At 36.0% G+C, this 20,467-nt stretch overlaps 2 protein-coding genes across 3 annotated transcripts; both read right to left on the minus strand.

The window, feature by feature from the left end:
* Positions 1 to 369: 369 nt before the first annotated feature.
* Positions 370 to 5,114, minus strand: LOC114186243 (putative respiratory burst oxidase homolog protein H). Of its 2 annotated transcripts, none has more exons than XM_028074286.1 (14): positions 4,424 to 5,114; positions 4,134 to 4,299; positions 3,993 to 4,041; positions 3,783 to 3,896; positions 2,877 to 3,689; positions 2,462 to 2,557; positions 2,273 to 2,388; positions 2,088 to 2,190; positions 1,885 to 1,976; positions 1,644 to 1,821; positions 1,374 to 1,511; positions 1,141 to 1,269; positions 799 to 877; positions 370 to 711 (listed from the first exon to the last, which is right to left on the minus strand). In XM_028074286.1, the coding sequence occupies exons 1-14, from the start codon at positions 4,788 to 4,790 to the stop codon at positions 602 to 604; spliced, it is 2,550 nt and encodes an 849-aa protein (XP_027930087.1). In that variant the 5' UTR covers positions 4,791 to 5,114; the 3' UTR covers positions 370 to 601. The 2 variants fall into 2 exon arrangements, with proteins under 2 accessions (XP_027930087.1, XP_027930088.1); XM_028074287.1 differs by having other exon boundaries at positions 1,656 to 1,821; positions 4,424 to 5,112.
* Positions 5,115 to 13,530: 8,416 nt separating this feature from the next.
* Positions 13,531 to 15,003, minus strand: LOC114184374. Its single transcript, XM_028071687.1, has 2 exons — positions 14,073 to 15,003; positions 13,531 to 13,916 (listed from the first exon to the last, which is right to left on the minus strand). Exons 1-2 carry the CDS (start codon positions 15,001 to 15,003, stop codon positions 13,531 to 13,533), a joined length of 1,317 nt encoding a protein of 438 aa, XP_027927488.1.
* Between the last annotated feature and the right edge of the window lie 5,464 nt (positions 15,004 to 20,467).

The following is a 20,467-nucleotide window of genomic DNA, read 5'->3' on the forward strand; positions in this document are numbered from 1 at the left end:
CATATCCTGAGAGAATGTGTTGGAACATTACCTTATTATTGACATTAGTTAATATCCAGTTCTATTAGTTTTTTCAAAAATTGATTTTCAACTTTTACTAAATTAGTTTTAAGGCATGCAGAAAGTTTCATAGCACATAAGATGATCTTTTATTGTGAGACTCTCTATCATTAATTAATATTCTTTCTTTAACTTTTGTACCATAGTTCTCGGAAGTAAATAGCAAAATATGACATTGATAATCATTAATTCTGGGTTAATCTTGAATGAACTAGAATCTACTTCTTTACCATTCCTTTATCCGATTTTCATTCATAGCTTTCGTGTTTTATTTACCAAAAGTTCTCTGGTAGGTTGATGAACACCAAATTTTTTGCGCATGAAAAATTTGGAAGAGACTAAGAAAGGTGGACATAAAGGTTGAAAATAAGATACCAACACTACAAACAACTAAGTAAAACCAACACAAATTTTACATCTAAGTACATACAAGAAACTTACAAAAGTTTGAATCCAATTTCACTCTACAGCCTGTATAATCTTCTAATGTTTGATGAAGCCAATTGCCTAATTCAGTTCTGATGCTGTGTGAAGTTTTCCTTTAGAAGTTCTCCTTGTGAAACTGAAATCGGGTAGATGTGTTTAGGCTGAACTCTTGACAAAGGTTCTTCAATACCTTTGTAAGAGTAGGACTTCCACAGTAGAATACACCTGCATCAAGAAAACAGCAGATACCCTTTTCATTTCTTGCATTGATTTTGTTGTAGAATTTCACAAAAAGCATCATCATTTTGTTACCTATCCGAGAAGTTTGATGCGTGTTTGCTAATTTTGAGAACTCTTTTTTCCAGTTTGGTCTTGCAAAATGCGTTCTTATCTGACAAAGTGATAACATCACAAAAAGCTTAAGATTTGGCTGAATGGTGCAAAGCTTTTACAGAGTAAAACTTAGATACAATTCTATAGGTGTTTGTAAATGTTGCTCTCCAATGAGATTTAGGATAACATACGATGACAATTTAGTAATATGTATAACTTGAGATAAAACTTCAATTCTAATTAGAATCTAGAACCAACAACACCTACTGTAACATTATATCTAAGTTTTGTCTTTACTCTAAATGAGTGGTAAATCAATACCCGGCTTTCTGAAACTACATCAACTCCATTCTTAGCATGTTGCAACTTCTGAATCATGGCAATAAGTGCAGACCTGGCATCACCCTCCTCATAGACACTAGTCAAATAGTTGTGCATTTCTATAATACCCTGCATCATTTAAACAGGCTAAAAAGTTACTAACAGTGAAATATATTATGTAAATGGAGGGAACAGAACCAGGAAATAGTTATGAGTTTAGTCCTGAATCTCACATCGCGGTCATAATCTGCAATATCATCCATGACACCTTTAAACCAATCAAATGATGACTGCTCTCTTGTTACCCAATAAAAGTATGCTCTTTCAGGACCTTTCTTAGCTTCATCTGAGTGATTTGCATGGATTGAGTCCTGCATATAGGTTCCCTGTTATGTTAACCCCTTGAATTGGAACTAATGTATAAAACACAAACAACAAAAATACATGCCTATTAAATTCAAATACAGACATGCTGCCAAGTCAACCAAATAAGTATATGTAACCTTATCACTCACTTCTACAGGGGTTCCTAACTTTATGTGGTTCAACATATCTTTTAGAATACTGATCATTGGAGTGGCACCAATTCCGAGACCTATGAGCAAGAGGACATCATAGTTCTTATAGCTTTGTGCTGGGGCTCCGTAGGGTCCTTTGACGAGGATCTTTGGATATCTAATGCTGGAAACAGTAGATAGTATTAATATTATTTTGATAAGCTAAGAACAAAGAGTTGCTATTCACCTTTGTTTTTGAGGAAAGCCCGAACTCGGTGCTCTAGTTTCCATCCTCATAAGGCTTCCCCTTCTTGTTTGTGCAGTGTGAGGCTCACAAACCTGCATTTCTGAGTATTAGTAAAACAAGATTTTCAATAATTACTGCATTTCTGTGACCCTTTCAATAATTAAACACATAGGTTTGAGTTCACAGTTCAGACTAAAAACCACCTTTGTAAATTTGTTCTTAAGCTCTGTAGTCCAATCTCCCAAGGTTCGTACATGGACGCTCAAGTACTCATCTCCGGGTGCTGATGTGATGGAGAAAGGATGCCTGTAACAAGAGTCAATCTGAGTAATTTTTTGCAGAAAAATATTTTCTATGGTCACTGTTATCCAATAGTATTGGTAATCACCATTCAAAACTGGATATATCTGGACACTTGATGAAAATATACATTCCACTTTTATACTTGAATCCTTGGGGTTTGGTCATGTATAGTGCTAGGACGTTTCCTGTGTATACTATTGCCTGAAATTTCCAAGGGACAAAATCATTTTTATCCTTCAGCATGAAGAACAATGGAGAAATTTTTGACACATACCTTTATGATGTTTACTCGGTGATCTTTACCTTTAAAAAATGGGTGGATTCTCTCAAAAGCATAGAGTGAAATGGGAATTACAAGGTACATCCAAGTCTGCATTAATCAAACATACTGTGAACTGATTTATAAACACTTTCAGATTGTGGCCTATCAAAATTCAATGATGTAAAACTGGACATGCAGTTTGAGTTGTCGTGTCAGAATACCAAGTATCTATATATACATCAACAAATGAGGAGTGGATAGTGTTCAATGATATATGTTATAGCACTAAATAAACCACAATTTCTATCAGTTTACTGGCGCAAATATGTTGAAACTGCATTTTGAGAGAATACTTCTGGAAAATTGAAATGAAAAGGTGTAGTGTGCTGATAGTTAGAGCAATGAAAAATGTTAGAACTAAACATACCGTCTTCTTTTGCCATTCCTTGGTGAGAAATAGATAGTAGCCATGTATGACCAGGCATATGTAAACAACAATAAGCAAATGATGCGCATACCAAAAGGAATTGAAACCAGCTAATCGATGCAAAGGCGCAGGTAATTTGACAACACTTTTTCTGAAAGAATGTGTGGCTAGAGTGAAGGAAAAGGCCATGAGCAAGACCATCACAATTCCAGTTAAACCAGGAGTGCTTTTAACAAGGGAGATGTAATCTGGCTGCTTATAGTTAAAACCATCCCCAAGTATTGCCATGAACTTCTCATTTGGGTATGATACTAATCTTGGAAAATCACAAGTGAAATGCACCGTTGCATGAATCAAAGTACCTATAACTACAGCTACTGCAATCATCTTGTGAAAGTTTATATTGTCATCAAAAGGGATTATTCGACTTAGAAACGATTCTCTTAGCTTCGTAAGTGTTCTTCTGCACATGGTTAGGACAATCAGAGCCATGTTGAGCTTGAGAGTCTCAGCAGCTCCCTTTGCAAAGCAGACACAATAACCCATGACTTCATAGGCACCCTTTTGTCTGTATTGTTTGAACTTCCATATATAAAGCACCAAGTTTATGACCAACCATAGTGCCACAACCCATATTACTTTCCATTTATCTAAGGCAAATTCTGTGATTTTAGATACGTATTTGCTCATGGGGCTCCTATACTTGCTCGGTATCATAGCTTTACTCAAATTCATGGCTTTAGGATTACTAATTTTTTTGGGGCCATCTTCAGAACTAACCATTTCCTTCAGCAGAGTTTCTAGCTGCCACATCTGTTTAAAGAAGAAACAAAAGAATGCAAAAGATGAAGGTTTACGCAGAACTCAAGAAAATAAGAGAGCAGTGTGAACTTGTTCATGTCTAACCTCAATATATCCATTATGATCAGGGTCAAGCTCTTCCATTATCAAAGCTGCATACCCACTAGCATTTGTTTTGAGATTTCCTAGCTTATTTGCCGAGGCACTCAACACTATAACCTTTTAAACAACGACATTTAGAATGTGTTTCCATAGAGTAGTAGAGAGTGAAAAACAAAAAAAATAATGTGAAGAATGAGTGGTCTTAGTGCTTACCTCCTTAACCTCCTCTTCTGATAGCCTACCATCTCCATTCTTGTCACACCTGAAAATAACTGAATTCATTTATGCCAATCCACTCAAATGAAAATGCAACATGCAAAAGGAATACAGATAGAGTGTTTGTGTGCTCTTTACATGTCAAAGAACACTTGAAGCCTTGATTCAAGATCTTTGCTAGTCATGTCCTCCCAGAACACTCTAGCTTCAGCCAAAGTTATCCCATTTTCTGCACTGATTTTCCTCCTCCTAGCCAAAGCCTCGTACAGTTCCCCGGCAAAATCCTTTGATTCTGCTCCCATGCCTATGCAACACAATTTAAATTTCATCAGACAAACTCTATTTCTGACAGAGAAATGGCACCAAAAACCTTACGGAACATGTTTTGTTGTATTGCGAACCCAATGAAACAAAAGAGGTAAATGTACCCATGCAGATTCCAAATTTGTCTTTCGAGAGTTTTCCATCAACTGCATGTTGAGTAAAACGCTTCTCAATGGACCTCCATGCATCTGCTTCCTTCCCAGTGACCGTTCTATCGAGAAACCGTAAACCCTTAATCCCTCTTGCTGCTCCTGATTCTACCCTCACCATCTTCCTCCCCCCATTCCCCTGATTGGCATTCCTGTTCCTCACATTGTTCAGAGAACCTTCACTGGGAGATTTTAGCACCGGGCTTGCATTAAGGGATGCTTCTTCATCATCGTCCCTTATAGACCTCTCCACGGGCTGAATCTGAATGCTCTCAAGAATCCATGTTGCTGATTCATCATTGCCTTCTTTGTCTGATGACATCAATGACAAAGGAGTTGCCAAATTGATTATGATTATGTGAAATGAATAATCACAAGGGCCTAGGAGTTCAAGGTGGTGATGGTTTTGGATTAATTTTCAAGAAAGAGAGAAGGGTGTAACATGAAATTGGCAAAAATGGCATCAGATATATCTCATATCAGTATATATAAATGTTCTTTGTTGTTGCTTGCTAATAATAGATAAACACGTTGGTTGAACCACCTACTTATGTCTCCGGTCCAACCAAAAATGTCCCATAACCGACAGTGAAAACAAACGAAAATACCTACAATACAAACTTGTTTTTCTTTGCATGCTTTTTCTCTCACCAATGTCACTTCTACTATGAAACAAAGGTGCTCACTTTCACCACCTTTTCTTTATTCTTTCATTGCTAACACTTTTTTTTTTTTTCATTCATGTTATTTACTTCTACCTACGTGAGAAAGTCTATTCTGGAAGTAAGATTTCACTAATGACAATTAATTAAACATTTAAAATAAACTAAAAGTTAATAAATGAATGTTTCATATTAGATAAAAATATAAAATTAAACACTATATAAAAAATTCCATAAATCTAATGTCTTGAAATTTTGAGTTAAAAAAACTAACAAGAATTATTCCTAATAATTTTCGTTCAAGAGGGAATTCCTTTCGGGAATATTTATTATTTTGTTTGTGAAAGAATGAAATATACCCTGGAAAAAGAAAATCAATGCTTAAACCCCTATTTTTTTTTATTTGAGGTCCACTTGTTGGAATGAAATTAATAATGTTTTAAAATTATAAAATAATTATTTTATAGTAAATTTCCCTCCTAAATTTTCATTTGGAATAAAATAAATATAAGTGCTTGTATATAAGCTTTCTCTGAGTAGAGATAACCATTCCTTCCTCCTTAAAAAAGTGAATGTGTTGAATGCGCATATTCATTTCTCAATGTAAGAATTTCAATGATGAAACAAGTTTCAATAATTTTTGTAGGAAAGTCTTTAAAAGTCAAATATATTTTCATTTATTATACAGTTTTTGGTAGTTACAAAATAAAAAAATAGATAAGTTGTATCATGTTATTCTCAGCAAGTCAAAAGGACATTAATTAGTGAATCGTGTTTCATGGTGGTTCTCAATTACCTGTGATATTTATTATTTAATTATCATATCATTTTCCTTTTCATGGGATCTTAATTTTAGTGGTAACTAGTTGCAAAGGTCTTCAAGTGGGAAATTGACTTCTGGGTTTTATATTCAACTTTTCATAGCAATTAGTTAGAAGCTACCAATAGCACCAAAATGTGCCATTTTTTCCATTCCTTATTATGATTTTTTTTTAATTTTCTTAAATTGGAGAATGGACGTGCTTCGCACTATGCCAAACATGTTTGGTTCACCTCCAATTTACATTCTATTATATATATTGGACAATGATGATGCCTTCAACTGGTTAATGAAATAATAGTTAACTTATCTTCAATGAGAAGAAATAAATAATAGTTAACCTTAAACCCCACACAAAAATCTTAATTTATAGCCCACGAATCATTCACGCAACCAAAAAAGTTTAATTTACAAGATTAAATAGACTCTTTGAATATTTAAAACTACTAGCCACATGTTGTTTTTTTTAAACAATTCGTGGCTTTAAAATACCACCATCTTTTTTTTTATTATTTCTTTTATCATACGAAGACAATTTACATGAGTTTCGGAAACAATATTAGAATAATAAAAAAAGAAAAACTCTTTCAGAGGTCTAATATTTAAGAGTTAAAAGCTTATATTTAAAGGTTTAGTAAGTCATCTTTATTATCCTTATCTTCTGCCGCCAATAATTAAAAATTTAAGCTTTAAAGTAAGTTACTTAGAACTCCTAAAATGGTAGTTATATATGGTAAAATTAAATTTTGGTTCATTAATCATTGGGACTCCCAAACACAAAAATTATGTACAATGAGATAATCTTTTAGAATAACTAAATACAGTTAAACATAAATTTAAAATAATCATTCATTTCACATTTTTTTTCTCAGTGTCATATAATATATTATAGTTGCAGTACAATTGAGAAGGAAAAATAATTTAACTAATGGACACAAAATTTGAAGAAAACAATTAAACTAAATATTAAATGGTTTCTGAATTCTGATAACCTACGTCTAAACATGTGATATTTAAGATGGATTAAGTACGCAGAAACTGCATGTAATAGTTTCTGATGAATTATGATAACCTAAGAGAGAAAATATGCTTTCAAACTAAAACTTCAATGTCACTGAAGTGTGATTTGCTAGCTTGGAGATAAATTATGCATAATATAAAATTATGATGAAACATTGGCTGTCATAAAAGGAATATAAATCCATTCTTGCATAAGCCTAGAGTTTAACATCTTTTTCATCTTCAAGTTTATACATGAATTTAAGAGTATTTATTAATTAACTTCTTTAACAAATTAGATATATTAAATTATATTTTAATTTTTAATACGGGTTGACAAAATGAACTATTGTATGATTTCTTTTGATGACTTCTTTTGGTGTCACTCCCATTGATCTTCTAAAATTAGAGGCAAGTCTAGGTGGACTGAAACCATCTTCCACCATGGTATCAGAGCCATGTTAAGTCCATCATAGTAAGATTTATCATTTGTTTTGCCAATTGTGTCACTTGCTATCAGACAATTTGTTGTTTGTTGGACATGTTTCACCCGCTACCGGACTACCCATTAATGTTTAGTCTCACACATTAAATGCATATATGTTAAGACTTTGGCAAGTGTACCAAGTCGCGCAAGTAGTAACCGGTAAGACCGAGATATCGTTTCCCAAGAGACTCGTGTATACTAAATAAATGTGTAATTAGTGATTAATTTAAACTAATGAATATATTCATGATTTGGGTTTTTATATGCAAGAAAGTAAATATTTCATAAACAATTAAAATTGAACTTGGATATTTGAAGACTCTAGAAAATGGTAAAGGCTAGAAATGCAATGGATTGATATTGTTGGAGTTAGACTTCACCTACTTCACTCTCATGTATATTAAGCAATAAAACTCTTCTCCATTAATTACTAATGTCAACCCACAAGTTTACTCAAACTCTAATCCCTTAGTTGAATGAGCCTAGGTTTCCTTATTTAGAGTCAATTCCTTGAATCCCTAAATAAACAAACCCATCTTTACAAATTAGGGTTTAAGACAACTAATGGGTCAAGTTCCATTCCTAGATACAAGTTCCATTAGGTATCTTGTTCCAATTCAAGGTTTCAAGAGATATTTTCCAATACCTAATGACCCAAATATCATGCAATGAATGGGTAAAACAAAGCAAGCTTTAAATGCATAAACAAAGATACTAGAAATCAATGGAAGAAGCATATATATATTCAAACCATTCGAAAATACATAAGAGTTTAGTGGCTACATCTAACCCCAACAAAAATGGGTTTAGCTCTCCATTGTCACGGAGAGCTCAAGCTTACAAAATGGAAATGGAAGAGGGAGGAGACACAAAGAGGAAGATGGAGCTGTTCCCACAAGCCCTAGCAGACCTCCAAGCGCTCCAAGACGTGTTGTTCGAGCTCCAAAGTGTCCAAGATGAGTTTCCCTTCGCGAAAACAGAAGAAAAAGGGTCACTTGACACATCAGCGAAAACAGGCGCCTGGCGGAAGGGTCTCACCGCCAGGCGCAAGCCACCAAACAGGGGGCAAGTCTTCCCGCTACCGCCCGGCGGTGACCAAGTGCCGCCAGGCGGTGACTAACAGTAGCGCCTGTCTGGCGCTTGGCTGGCGCGTAGCTGGCGGTCTGTTCCGCCTGGCGCTGGCTTCGCGTCGCCAGGCGCTTCCTGTTGACATTTTTCTTCTCTCTTTGCTATTCCGGGTCACTCATTAGTCTGGATTTTTGGAACAAAGCTTCCCATCTACAAAAAGGACACAAAAATGGGGATTAGTGATATATTTAGATCAATGTAACCCACAATGTATTTATTTACAAAAGTAAGGTAAAATTGAGGATTAAGTAGGTTAAATGCTTTGGAATAGATGATTTTGCTAATGAAATATAGCTTGGATAATGGTAAAAATTAACATTATCAACTCCCCCAAACTTAAAACCTTGCTTGTCCTCAAGCAAAAAGGTAACTTGGCCTAGATGAACAACACAATTGCAATGATCTAGCAAATCAAGAAAACATATGTCAATTGTGCCTGCTCTTATTTGAAAGATTGTGTAGCACATGTGTTTCATTAGCAAGGCAAACTAAAGCTATGGTGTTCACAAAACAAAAATATCACAAGTGCATGCAAGAGTTTATAAGGGATCAACAATCATGGCAAAATGTTTCCTTGATCAATGGGAACCACTTCTCACAAGAACAAGTGTTTCACTCAAGCCCACTAGTGTATGGATATAAACAACATTCTCTCTACCATCACAATGTCACACAATTTAACTTTGCTTTTTGTTCAAAATGTCTAAGACTTTCACAAGCATGCTATCATCACAAGGTATTTTATGGATTGTATCGTGGCTAGGCTAAGAAGGAAATTTGGTTTTTCAGGATAACAAAAGTACCTTGAGCTAAGAGAGCAACTAATCAAATTATGAAAGTATTTTTCTCCCTTCTCTATTGAAACAATGAAACCAATTCCCAACTTGCTTGCACCAATTTTCTTTTCTTTTCTTTTTTTTTTTTTGAATTGAACCAAAACTTTACAAATTTTCCCATGCTCCCTTGTATTAGCAATAATTCCCCCAAACTTGCACCATACTCATGACTAACAATCATTTGCTCTCTCAAGCTCAAAGTAAGGTAGTCAATATCTTCACTATGCTCAAGGTTCAAGGAATGGCACATATTATCTTTAAGGCTCAAAGAAGACTCAAAGGATTTGCACAAGAAATCAACTTAAAAGGGATTGGCTCAATTATGTAACAAGAAAAAGAAAGATGGCCTTGATCACCTGTAGCATGCAAGTAAATGAATAACAATTGAACTCAAGCAAAGTCAATTATGAGTCCACAATGATAGCATTCACACAAATCAACTCTGGGGCACAACCTCTCACAGGGTATTTGGGTTCCACAATTGTCAACATATGCCAAAATCATTGATCACAATTAAACTCAAGCATCACTATATCAAAATGAGAACAACCACAAGCTCATGCTCACAAGCCAATTCAACATCATTTCATAACAAGCACAAAAGATGATCATGAAAAGTAGTAATTCAATGCAAAAGATTAGTTCACCACAACCAAGTTACAAAGTTCTACATTATGCAAAAAAGTTCAATACTATCAAAAGAAAGTTAAGACTGAAAACTAAAAGCATAAAATAAATCAGGACTATCAACAAAACAAGTCCTGCAAAAAGTGAATCACTCTCTCCAAATGCTCAGGCGTCATCCTCGCCCTCTTCGTCTAGCTCCTCCTCGTCATCATCACCAGCAGCTGAGGCTCCACCTCCCCCAGTAGTAGTGGCCTGGGCCCCAGGCCAAGCAACAGTGGCAGCAAACTCCTCAGCTGATGGGGTGTGCAGCTCAGGAATAGTTAGGGAGATGCCCCTAAGCATGTCAGCATTGGCCATCCCCATCCGGTATAAGGCTTGCATCTGGGGTTCCAGGAGCTGAAGGTGGTCGAGCTTGGCCTCCAAAGCCTGCAACCGCATGTCAATGGTGGGTGTTGCCTCGGGCTCGGGCTCTGGCTCAGGCTCTGCCTGTGGCTGATGGCGCCTCTTGGGTCTGGGAGCAACTGAGCAGAACCTCTGAAAATATGAAAAGTCCAAGTCCTGCGTTGCTTTCTCCAACGGGGGTACAGAAATATCCACCCTTGCCAGGCTGCAAAGATGGGTGATGAGAGAGGGATGGCCAAGAGCGGCCTTGCCAGCGGCGTTGGCACACCGGTGGATCTCATTTGCAATGAACTGCCCTACATCCATCACCCGTCCTGTCAGGATAGTGTATAAAATAGTAGCGCGTCCCTCCGTAAGATCAGACACATGGGAGCACGGGGAGATGTTGGCGTGCACAAATGCTGACCAGAAGCGGGCCAAAGGGTCAAGGGAACCTCTCTGAATCGTACCCCTGTGAAATCCTTCACCCGTCAAGCAGAGTGCTTGGATCAGCTCTCCAGGCGCCACGCCCTCATCATCCAACACTGAAAACTGGCACTCCACATCATCAGCTAGTTGGGTGCCCAAAAACTCATTGATCGTGTCAGCATCAAAGGGCACCCTTTTCCCCCGCACATAACTGAGAAAGGTGGGGGCTGTTGAGGTGGTAACCTTGGCATTAGCATAAAATTCCTTCACCAAGGTTACACTAAAAGTGCTAGGATAGCTACCCAGCCTTTCCCAGCCACGCCTGATCAACTCCAGTTGAAATTCGTTGACCTCCCCGGGCTTAAGAATCACTTTCCTCTCTACCACCAACTTTCGTTGCATGACCACTTGGAAGCGGTCCTCATTATCCTTTGTGAGGAAGTAATGAGAGTAAATTCTCTCCTTTCGCTTTTGCCCTTTCGAAGGGTTACCAACGGTGGTCTTCATTCTTTTGGGATTTGAGGAGGATGCCATCTGCAAAATAAACATTGGTACAAAGAGGCAATTTAAAGTTAGCATTGGAGTGAGAGATTCAATCAAAAAGAGAGTTAATTGCATCTAAAGACTAAACTAGAGCAAAAAATGTCAAGTCATTTAGATGCAAAAACCATTGTAGCACTGGTGCCTCACAACCCAAGCTACAAACACAAGAAAAAGCAAAGAAAGAGGCAAAAACAGGGGCCACCGCCTGGCCCCTTCAAAACTGCCGCCAGGTGCCAACTTGCAGCAGTGAGCACTGCTAGGCGCCACCGCCTGGCGGTAAAATAGGCCAAAATGGCCACCGCCAAGCGGTACATAACAGAACAGCGAAGATTTTAGGTAATTTCAACACAAAACAACAAAGAAACAGCATGATAATGGCAGCCCACACAACAAACACGAGTTTTTAAACACAAAACAACAGTGATAACGAGATTCAAAGCAAAGAAACTCTAATCTAGTGAAACAAAACGGGATTATTAAGTAACAAACATCAAACACTCTAAAAACATGAGAAAAACACAAGAAGAAGACATTACTTGAGTTTATGCAAGAAGTATTGGTTGGATGAGAGTGAAGAGTGGTTGGTGCGTGGAAAGGGTTGGAGCAGCGCCTGGCGAGGGGAGTTGTGGGTGAGATTGAGGATAGCACGAGAATGGGGAAAAAATGAGGGTTAGGGTGTGTGAATTTAGGAGAGGATTTTGGGAAATTGGAGAGTGAAAATTGGAGTTAGAGTTTTGAGAGGGGTGAGGAATGAGAGTAAGGCAGCAGCGCCAGGCGAATTTAGGGTTCTTTGGGGGAGTGCAGCACGAGTGTGAGGGAATGGGTCAGCGCAAAACACATTTAAAATGGCCCAACTAGTGCTGCGCAGCACGTCCGCCTGGCGGTAGGTCATGAGCCGCCAGGCGGTATACCAGAAAATTGCCACTGGAATTGTTTTTCTGGTGTGGCGCCAGGCGGGCGCTAGGGAGCCGCCAGGCGGCTAGCTCCTGGAGTACTTCCAGGGGTCAATTTTTCAGATGGCGCCTGGCGAGAGGGAGTGAACCGCCAGGCGGTTAAGCTGTAGGGGTGGATTTTTTTTATTTTTGGGTTATGGTTGGATTGGCTTTGACTCTATTGTGCTCCCACCAACCTTTCACTCTTGCACACATACTTTTTCAGGCTTTTCAACTTCAAACCAAGCATTCACACTCAAGCAAAACATTCAATTCACATAACACATGCACACTTAACTTAAAACACAAAATCACTACACAAGCTATGCTACTATTATTGTCACAAACAACCAATTTTAGACTACTATATTCTATGATGCATAAAGGTTGAACACAAGCACATGCTATCAAATCCTAAAACTAACTATGCATGAAGACTATGCTTCCACAAATTCACAAATGCATGCAACAAAATTAGCACAAAGTTCAAACATCAAATCAAACGCAACAATCTATACTAACACACTTCACACATGCATAAAAACACAAAGTTATATCAAAAACGAAAATTAAAAGCTAGAATGAGTTTAGAGCACTGGGTTGCCTCCCAGGAAGCGCTTGTTTAACGTCACGAGCCTGACGGATAAGGCGCTTAAGCTTTGTTGTTGCTTTTGGTGTGCTCCTTCCCAACCTCACACCTATACAACTTCAATTGATCACTAGTCACCAATTTAGTCCTTCTAGAATAAGGAGCTTCAATTTCAATCCTTTCATCAACTTTGATGTCTCTAATAATCCACAACCTTGCCCATTTTGACTTGAATCTTCTAGGAGAAATCTTCAACTGTTCCTTTCTCATCACAATTGGTTGGCCAGGTCTAAGTCCATTAGTCCCCATCAAAGAGTGGTGGTGAACTAGAGCATCATCTTTCTCTTCCCTTTCTTCATTCATATTCGCAGAGAAACAATTGGAGCACTTTTCAAGCAACTTTGAAGCTTGCCAAGGTCTACTAGTCACAGATAAGACTTCATTGACGACCTTAAGACTAGTTTGTTCATCAGTCGGTTCTTGCACAGCTTCAAGAACATTGAATGTCACCTCCTCATCTTGGTCTTTCAATTTTAGCGTTCCATCATCCACATTGATAACAACCTTTGTTGTCTTCATGAATGGCCTCCCAAGAATGAGTGGTACCCCTTCATCTTTCTCCATTTCCATCACCACAAAATCAACTGGAATTTAAGATTATCTATTTGCACCACCACATCTTCCACCACACCATAGGAGTATTTGACGGAGTTGTCTGCTAGCTGCAAGGTCATCCTTGTTGGCTTGGCTTCGAGACCACCAATCTTTTTAAGCATAGATAGGGGCATAAGATTAATGCTAGCCCCTAAGTCAACAAGAGCTTTCCCCATATCTTGATTTCCAATGGTGCAGGGGATGGTGAAGCTACCCGGATCCTTGAATTTTGGAGGAAGATTTTTCTGAATTATGGCACTACAATTCCCTTGCACTTCAATAGTTTCCTCTTCTATGTACTTCTTCTTTTTGCCAAGGAATTCCTTCATGAACTTTGCATAAGAAGGTATTTGTTGCAGTGCTTCAGAAAAGGGAATCTTGATCTCAAGCTGCTTGAATATGTCTTTGAAGCGAGCTAATTGTCTCTCTTTTTCTTTTCTTGAAGGATTTTGAGGATAGGGAAGGGGTTTCACAACAACTTTCTCTTTTTGTCTTTTCTCTTTATCCTTCTCTTCACTTTTATTCTTTTCTTCTTCCACAACAATCTCCTCATCAACTTCTTCCTTTTGAATCTTTTCTTCATTCTTTCTCTTTTCTCTAGCCTCCACCTTTTCTTTAGAACCTAGTCCAACCTCCTTTCCGCTTCTAGTGAAGATGGCCTTACATTGCTCTTTGGGGTTGGCTTCGGTGTTGGCGAAAAAAGGACTTCCTCGTTGATCAGCCAATTGCTTGGCTAATTGCCCCACTTGCACCTCCAAGTTTTTTATTGATGCATCAGTGTTCTTTTGATTTTGAATTGACATTTGCAAGAACTGTTGCATCATGTCCTCAAGCTTTGAGGTTCTGTCAGTCAAAGAGGGATGTTGGTAAGTTTGTTGATGTGGGGGCCTATTGGAAGGTCCTGCTTGGCCCATGTTTTGGTGAGGTTTCCATCCTTGATTATAGTTCCCTGGTCGGCCTTGATTGCCCATATAACTAACTTCCTCTTGAGATGTGCTTGGCATAGCACATTGCCCATTGGTATGGTTTCCTCCACATAACTCACAACTTTGCATTTGTTGGAGTTGAGCTACAGAGGCATTTTGAAGCTCTTGAGGAAGTTGTGACAATTTCTTCATCAGGGTTTCCAGCTGCTGAGTCATAATCTTGTTTTGAGCCAATAGAGCATCTTGAGATTGAAGCTCTAGAATACCCTTCTTTTGAGAATGGGCTCTCTCAGTATAGGCTTCATTATCATTAGTTGTCATATTCTCTATTAACTCATATGCTTCCTCTGGCGTCTTCCACTTGATACTCCCACCAGCAGAGGCATCTAACATCAGCTTTGACTGGGATTTAAGTCCTACCAAGAAAAGAGTGAGTTGTGTAGGTTGATCAAACCCATGAATGGGAGTCTTCCTCAACAGTCCCTTGAATCTATCCCATGCTTGGCCTAAGGACTCATCCATATCTTGTTGAAATGCCGAGATTTCCTGTTTTCCCTTATTAACCTTGGACTGGGGAAAATTTTGCTCAAGAACTTTGCAACCACATCATCCTAGTGAGGCTATTTTCAGGAAAGGAATTCAACCAGACTTTTGCAGGTCCTGCTAGTGAGAACGGGAAGAGACTCAGGCGTATGGCTTCATCAGGAACTTGATGGATCTTCACAGTATTGCATATCTCCAAGAATGTGGCCAGATGAGTGTAGGGATTCTCATGAGACAGGCCATTGAACTGATTACTCTGCACCAGATGAATAAGAGTTGGCTTCATCTCCATGTTGGTGGCATTGACAGTTGGCCTAGCAATACTGTTGAAGTTAATATGGCTTGTGAACGCTGCATAATCTTCCAAAGTGCATCTTTCACGACCTCTACCATCACCATGAGGATTGTCTGCCATTTCTACTTTTGGAAAAGGATCAGGATTCTGAGAAGTAGATGAAAGAGTGTCTGAAGCAGAAGAGTGATGGACAACTTGTTGTGCTTGAGCTCGTCTTCTCCTTGTGGCACTATTGTTTCTGCGGGCAGTTTTCTCTATCTCAGGATCAACAAGGAGTGGTTCTGAAGATGCAGTCCTCCTTGTACGGATCCTACCCTGCATAAACTATAGAGCAACAACAAAAGCAAGCTCGAATTACAAGTTAGCCCAAAATTAATGTGCGTATAAAAGTAAACAAAAACAGTAAATATGCACAAAAGAATTTAAGTCTAAATAAGTCAGAAATTACACACAAGTCTAGTATTAGACACGGGTCCCCGGCAACGGCGCCAAAAACTTGTTAAGACTTTGGCAAGTGTATCAAGTCGCGCAAGTAGTAACCGGTAAGACCGAGATATCGTTTCCCAAGAGACTCGTGTATACTAAATAAATGTGTAATTAGTGATTAATTTAAACTAATGAATATATTCATGATTTGGGTTTTTATATGCAAGAAAGTAAATATTTCATAAACAATTAAAATTGAACTTGGATATTTGAAGACTCTAGAAAATGGTAAAGGCTAGAAATGCAATGGATTGATATTGTTGGAGTTAGACTTCACCTACTTCACTCTCATGTATATTAAGCAATAAAACTCTTCTCCATTAATTACTAATGTCAACCCACAAGTTTACTCAAACTCTAATCCCTTAGTTGAATGAGCCTAGGTTTCCTTATTTAGAGTCAATTCCTTGAATCCCTAAATAAACAAACCCAGCGCCAGGCGCTTCCTGTTGACATTTTTCTTCTCTCTTTGCTATTCCGGGTCACTCATTAGTCTGGATTTTTGGAACAAAGCTTCTCATCTACAAAAAGGACACAAAAATGGGGATTAGTGATATATTTAGATCAATGTAACCCACAATGTATTTATTTACAAAAGTAAGGTAAAATTGAGGATTAAGTAGGTTAAATGCTTTGGAAGAGATGATTTTGCTAATGAAATATAGCTTGGATAATGGTAAAAATTAACATTATCAATATACCTGAGTGTGAAGGAATGTGTTGGGAAGTCATACATTGACTAGAGATAAGGTGATTTAATAGTATATAAGTGAGTGCAAACCTCACTTTACAAGACAATTTTGTGGGGTTGAGTTAATATGATATCAGAGCTATGACCTCAAATGCTTTGAGAGTTATAATTTGGATGTGTCACTCAAATGACACTTATATATGACAATCAAGATGTTCTTCATATTAGTTTTAATCCTCTCTTTCATGAGAGTACCAAACACATTGACATTGACGGTCATTTCATTCGAGGGAGACATGAAGACTGAGTTTGTTATTTCAAGTGATCAGTAAGTGTTAAGACTTTGGCAAGTGTACCAAGTCGTGCAAGTAATAAAAATGGTAAGTCTAAGTATCATTTTCCCACGGGAATTGCACTGGTTTAGTTACCTATACGTAGTTACTAATTTAGACAATGCATGTAAACATAGATTGATTCGAAACAAGTGAAAACGTAAATATTTCTAAACTTGAAAGTGATAAAATAATCAGGGCAAAGACTCATTGGGGTTGGAATTCATGACCAAAACTCTAAGCACTAATTTCACAATATATATCTCTAATCTACTCAAGCATTGACATCAAAGGTATTCAAGCCCTAATCCCTTAGGGGCATGTTTTGAACTTTTATGTGACAAATACTAATCCCTTAGATATTTAAACACAAGACACATTAAAAATGATGTCTAGAATGACCAAGAGTTTTAGTCTATGTCTAGAACCAAACATCTAGGTTGTTCTATCCATGTCTAGGGTTCCAAAATACTTTCCAATGATTAGATACCACAAAAACACATAAATATTCCATCATGCACGAAAATAATATAGATAGAACACAAAAGTAGTGAAAGAGATTCTATTGCATAGATGAAACTACAATGAGTTTAGGTACATTACATCCAACCACAATGAAATGGAGTTTATCTACTCCTATACATCTAGAGCACAAATGGAGTTGGAATGGTGGAATGGATGAAGAAAGATGAATCCTTTGAGCCCCAGAAGTGTCTTAGCCTCTGTCTTGAGTTCCAACCGCGTTCCCCCAGCCAAAACTATGTTTTTCTTCGAGTCTTGACACTTTTAATGTTTAAGCAAAAAAGTGGTACTCGTTGGGCCAACAGACATTCTCGTCGGCCAAACAAGGCTTCCTCGCTTGGCTAGCAAGTGTTGGTAGCTGGGCGAGCACGTCTAGGTCGTTGGGCGAGGTAGTGATTCTTCTTCAATCTTCTATCTTTTTCTACAAAAGTCCACAAACAACAAAGTAAACCTGTTTTTGAAATATAATTACCAATTCCTAAATTCTTTCATGGTATTAACACAAAACACATGAATAAAAGACAATTAAGAGGTTCTAATAAGTGTAAATAATAGGTAATTATCACACTTACCAATAAGCAAATATTTTCACTAAGTCTTTATGAAGACCTGAAATTGATTATATTTGTAAGAAGTTTGGTACATATGATTTGTATGCACAAGTTTAAGGGGGTGTTGATCATTAGATATCTTATCTTTATCTTTTATCTTTCATCACTTTGTTATTATTCTTTATTTGTATTTTGGACTTACTGCATCCTTTATTATAAATATAATACTCTATGTGTATTCTTTACTATATATATATATATATATATATATATATATATATATATATATATATATATATATATATATATATATATATATATATATATATATATATATATATATATATATATCTAATACTATGAACGAATTTATGAACTTCAATACCAAAGGATACATTCTCGGTATGTAATTTATTCTTTTTTTATTCTTATATTAACAAAGTAGTGTATTAGTCATATTTTTGTTGTTGGTGGTTGACGATAATATTCAATGAAATCAAATATTAACTTGACATACCACTTTAATTACATTTTAAATTGATATTCTATTGATAAACTTCAATATCTTTTTAAAACATTAGATTCTCATCATATAGATTATTAAATATCCAAAAACCTATTGCTATTACCACAATTATTACATATAAAAAAAACCCGTGACTAGTATATATATATATATATATATAACTACAAAAAAAATGTCTCATTAGTAACTAATTTTAGTGACCAAAAGTTGTTAGTCACTATAGTAATCAATTTAGATACAAATTTATAAAATTAAAAATTATTGGTTACTAAAATAGTCACTATTATAAATAAAAAATTATAATTGGTCACTAAATTGGTCACTACTTAATTAGAGACCAATTTAGTAACTAAGTCATTTTGGTAGCCAAAATCTAGGTAGCTATTTTTTAGTAACCAATTTCCTTTGGTAGCCAAAACCATGGTAGCTAATTTTAAAAACCAATTTAGTGACCAATTATAATTTTTTATTCATAATAGTAACTATATTAGTAACCAATAATTTTTTACTTTATAAATTGGTATCTAAATTAGTCAATATAGTGACTAACAACTTTTGATCACTAAAATTAGTTACTACTAAGACATTTTCTTGTAGTCTATATATATATATATATATATATATATATATATATATATATATATATATATATATATATATAGACTACAAGAAAATGTCTTAGTAGTAACTAATTTTATTCAATTTTATTTTTATTTTTATCAGAGATTTTTAAATCTTGTTTAGATTTCTAACCATCTCTCATTCGGATATGAGGAGTTTTATAATTAACAATCAATGTGAAATGTTACTTGTTTTTTTTTTTCTCTTTATAATAAATGATAAAAACATGTATGCTTCATGGTTTTTTTACTAAAATGGACAGGTTTAAAATAAATTACGTAATTTGGAGTAAGCCGTACTCAAATTACACAACTTCAACTTTTATTTTATAGAAGTCGCGGCCTTATGTGAATTTCAATTTCGAAAATAAAATGTTATGAAGAGCGTTTCACACAACTGCATAAAACTGAAGTCGTTCTCTTAGTATACGACTTATGTGGTGACATTTTCTTTAGCAGTTTATTAACTTAAGTGGGAATTGTCATAAAAAAAATATATTTATTTGATTCGGTACACCCAACAACTTCCGCATCGTTTAGAAGTCGAGGTCAAAACAGTGATAGAACTTCATGCTCTAAAACGAACAATACCTCTGAAATGCGGTGGTTGTTCTTAACATTGACCCCGTCTGTAGAGACAACAATTCTCTTTGTCTCAACAGGTGGCTTCTACCTTTGTTCTTAACATTGGTCGGGTCAGAACATTATCCAATAAAATTTTACAAAGTTTAAATATTATCTAATTAAATTTGATATATGCAAAAGTTAAATTTTAAAATATTTGGATAAAAAATTATAAAATAAAATATATCCTAATTTTGAAATCATGTAAAATATAAAATGCCACTAAATTCAATTCTAATTCATTTTTTATATAACTTTAATGTAAAAGAAACATTTTTTCATAAAATCAACTCTCGAGATATCTCTATTTTCTTTCGTAACAAGATATCTTTGTTAATTCCATACTTGATGATGTCAACTATGCGAGGCTGGCACCAATAATTTTCTCCTCTCAACTTCCATTGCTAATAGAAAAAAAAAAATTGCATATATGTTGTTGAGTTCACGTCTTTCATTTTCAGAAATTTCGATGTTTCTTTAGTATTCATGTTTAATCTATATTTTCTTCTACATCTTAATCTAATTATTTATTTATTTATATACTATCCTTCAAGTAAGTAGCTATAATGTATGAAAATAAGAACCAAAACAATCATGTTTTGCATATAATATATAAAGAACAATAAATTAATGACAACTGTTAAGCTAGATTAGAACGATGTTATAATCAATGACGTACACATGAATGTGAACCTTATAGCTGATTTGTTAGTGAAATTTTTTCTCTTTTTTTCTTTCTATAGACTAAGCTTGAACAATTAATTGCGATTTAATGCGAGACTGATGTGAAAAACTT

Source organism: Vigna unguiculata, chromosome 5 (genome assembly GCF_004118075.2).
Source record: "Vigna unguiculata cultivar IT97K-499-35 chromosome 5, ASM411807v1, whole genome shotgun sequence".
NCBI classification, from domain to species: Eukaryota; Viridiplantae; Streptophyta; class Magnoliopsida; order Fabales; family Fabaceae; genus Vigna; species Vigna unguiculata.

Excerpts from the sequence above, each read along its gene's own strand:
- LOC114184374 (XM_028071687.1), bottom strand. The coding sequence starts at position 15,003 with ATGGATGAGTCCTTAGGCCAAGCATGGGATAGATTCAAGGGACTGTTG. Across the intron at positions 13,917-14,072 it reads GGAAGAAGAAAAGAATAAAA|CACTGCAACAAATACCTTCT; the intron begins GTGAAGAGAAGG and ends CCTTTTCTGAAG.
- LOC114186243 (XM_028074286.1), bottom strand. The coding sequence starts at position 4,790 with ATGTCATCAGACAAAGAAGGCAATGATGAATCAGCAACATGGATTCTT. Across the intron at positions 4,300-4,423 it reads CAAATTTGGAATCTGCATGG|GCATGGGAGCAGAATCAAAG; the intron begins GTACATTTACCT and ends TGTGTTGCATAG. Across the intron at positions 3,690-3,782 it reads ATCATAATGGATATATTGAG|ATGTGGCAGCTAGAAACTCT; the intron begins GTTAGACATGAA and ends TTCTTTAAACAG.